Source organism: Alosa pseudoharengus, unplaced genomic scaffold (genome assembly GCF_046254945.1).
Source record: "Alosa pseudoharengus isolate Yale_2024_CS ecotype anadromous, Long Island Sound unplaced genomic scaffold, YU_APseudo_1.1 YU_APseudo_1.1_scf_22, whole genome shotgun sequence".
Lineage (NCBI taxonomy): Eukaryota > Metazoa > Chordata > Actinopteri > Clupeiformes > Clupeidae > Alosa > Alosa pseudoharengus.
The window spans coordinates 2,446,776-2,449,275 of NW_027468680.1; the positions used below are offsets into that span (position 1 = coordinate 2,446,776).

General features: G+C 47.8%; 1 protein-coding gene across 1 annotated transcript in view; it reads left to right on the forward strand.

Moving 5' to 3' along the window:
• LOC143139488 (uncharacterized) overlaps window positions 1-2,500 on the forward strand; it is a 40,246-nt gene that overhangs the window by 12,344 nt on the left and 25,402 nt on the right. The window contains exons 10-12 of the mRNA XM_076300075.1: window positions 790-948; window positions 1,405-1,563; window positions 1,797-1,883. Of these exons, the coding sequence (XP_076156190.1) occupies window positions 790-948; window positions 1,405-1,563; window positions 1,797-1,883 (405 nt within the window). The remainder of the gene's footprint in view (window positions 1-789; window positions 949-1,404; window positions 1,564-1,796; window positions 1,884-2,500) is intronic.

The window sequence follows — 2,500 nt, forward strand, 5'->3', positions numbered from 1 at the left end:
TTCACAAACCGTAAAAATTAAGTTTATTAGTTTTAAAGTTGACTACAGTTGACAGTTCACTATAAGTCCACACAAACAATTCTGGTTTCCTTGCACTAGCCATTTTCGTTGTAGCCTACTCTGTCTGTTTGTATGGCCTACACAGGTCAATTTCTGTAACAAACAGTGCCACCTATAGGCCTGGGGTATGAAGTAACGTGTTGAGTCGTGTTGAGATGGATCCGTTTGGACGCAAATATTCTTGATACGGTTCCAGGGAAGACGGGGGAAAAAAGATCGGTTTGGTACGTGTGGACTAGGCCTCTGTCTCTTTCTCTCTCACACACACACACACTTACACACAGTCACACACAAACCTGCACACACACACACACACTTCTAGATCTATACGAAAGCTACACAGGATTTAGGTAATCAAGTGACCTATAAAGGCCGATACTCATTGTTGCGGTCAACCAACCAACTGACCAACCAACCAACCAACCAACTGACCAACCAACCAACTGACCAACCAACCAGCCAACCAAACAAACAACCAACCAGCCATCAACAATGATTTACTTTGTACCACTTATCGACCAACCGCCATTGAATGTGGTAAGCCATTGGGTGAAATAGGTTTGTGTGTGTGTGTTTGTGTGTGTGTGTGTGTATGTGTGTGCTTGTGCGTGTGTGTGTGTGTGTGTGTGTGTGTGTGCGCGTGCACGTTTGTGCATGTGTCTGTATCTTTGTGTACGTGTGTGTGTGTGTGTGTGTGTGTGTGTGTGTTCTCCTTTGCTTGTGTTTCAGTCTGACCAGCGAGTTCACACACCGGGAAGAGTGTGACAGCAGTGGAGTGTGTGTGGATCTGCAGAACCCTGGACCAGCGTGCAGCACCCTTATACTCTCACACTCCCCTGGGGCTGACCACAGCTGGACTCAGCTGCTCAACGCCTTCCACACACTCAGGTGTGTGTGTGTGTGTGTGCAGGTGTGTGTGTGTGTGTGCAGGTGTGTGTGTGTGTGTGTGTGTGTGTGTGTGTGTGTGTGTGTGTGTGCAGGTGTGTGTGTGTGTGTGTGTGTGTGTGTGTGTGCAGGTGTGTGTGTGTGTGTGTGTGTGTGTGCAGTTGTGTGTGTGTGCAGGTGTATGTGTGTGTGTCTCAGGGCTGCTCTGCATTGACATTGTAATCGTAACGGCACATTTCACTAATGGGGACGGAATAGAGTACAAAGTGTGACGTTCCGTTTCCATGACAGCGGTGTCGCTGGATCTAAACAAACTTTCCAAGTGGCTTCAATAGCGTTGATTGTAGACATGTGGCATTATTTCTAGCTAACACATTTTTTTAAACGTAGGCTATAGCCAATTAAACGTGTTTTACGTGTGTGTGCGTGTGCGTGCGTGCGTGTGTTCATGCTCTGCAGCAGTAGAGTGTGTGAGGAGGGCCCCAGTGTGCTGCGGTCAGCGCTGCATGGTGTGTGTGGGCTGAAGGGGGTGTTTGTGAGAGTGAGCCGCCTCACGCTGGACTGGGCATCAGCACTCCTGTCCCTCAGCAACACCTGCCCCAGCCTAGTGGACATCAGGTAACACACACACACACACACACACACACACCACACACACACACACTCACATACACACACACACACACACACACACACACACACACGCACACGCACACGCACACGCACACTCACACACACACACACAGTTATTCCATTTGTCAAAATGATTTGTGCTGCTTAGCGTTTTTGAAATGGCTGGCGTTGCATTTTGGTCCCCTGTTTCACTGCTGTCTAATGAAGGTATTTGACAGCATTTCAGACGATGTACCACCAGAGGGCCACCAGGAGGGGGCAGTCTGCTCCAGCCTCACACTGAGAAGAGACATAGACGGCTTCACGTGAGGATCCATCTATGTCTCTCTGTATTGTCTGTTTGTGTCTGTCTGTCTGTCAATCTGTTTATCTATCTATCTATCTATCTGTTCTACTGTGAGGGAGGTGCATGTTCTACTGTTCTACTGTGAGGGAGGTGCATGTTCTACTGTGAGGGAGGTGCATGTTCTACTGTTCTACTGTGAGGGAGGTGCATGTTCTACTGTGAGGGAGGTGCATGTTCTACTGTTCTACTGTGAGGGAGATGCATGTTCTACTGTTCTACTGTGAGGGAGGTGCATCTTCTACTGCGAGTGATGCTTTTAGTTGTGCATTGTTGTAGTAGCCTGCTTCATATCATGTTTGATAGGCTTGGTTGTGGGAGATACCTACCTACACAACAAAGTATTGAACACCTCTCCAGACCAGATGTTCGTACATTTGCGAACGTAGCGTTATCAGCGCCATGGACAAGCCGCAGATAGCGAACGCTCTAATATGTGATATTTATCAAACTTTCCCTTCATCGGGTAATCTGCGCCTTTTTCCGCCCCCTACCACAATTTACGAACGTCCACAACTGAATGGCATAGCCTACATACAAGCGCAGTTGAATGAAGTTAACTGATGACAACATTAGAAA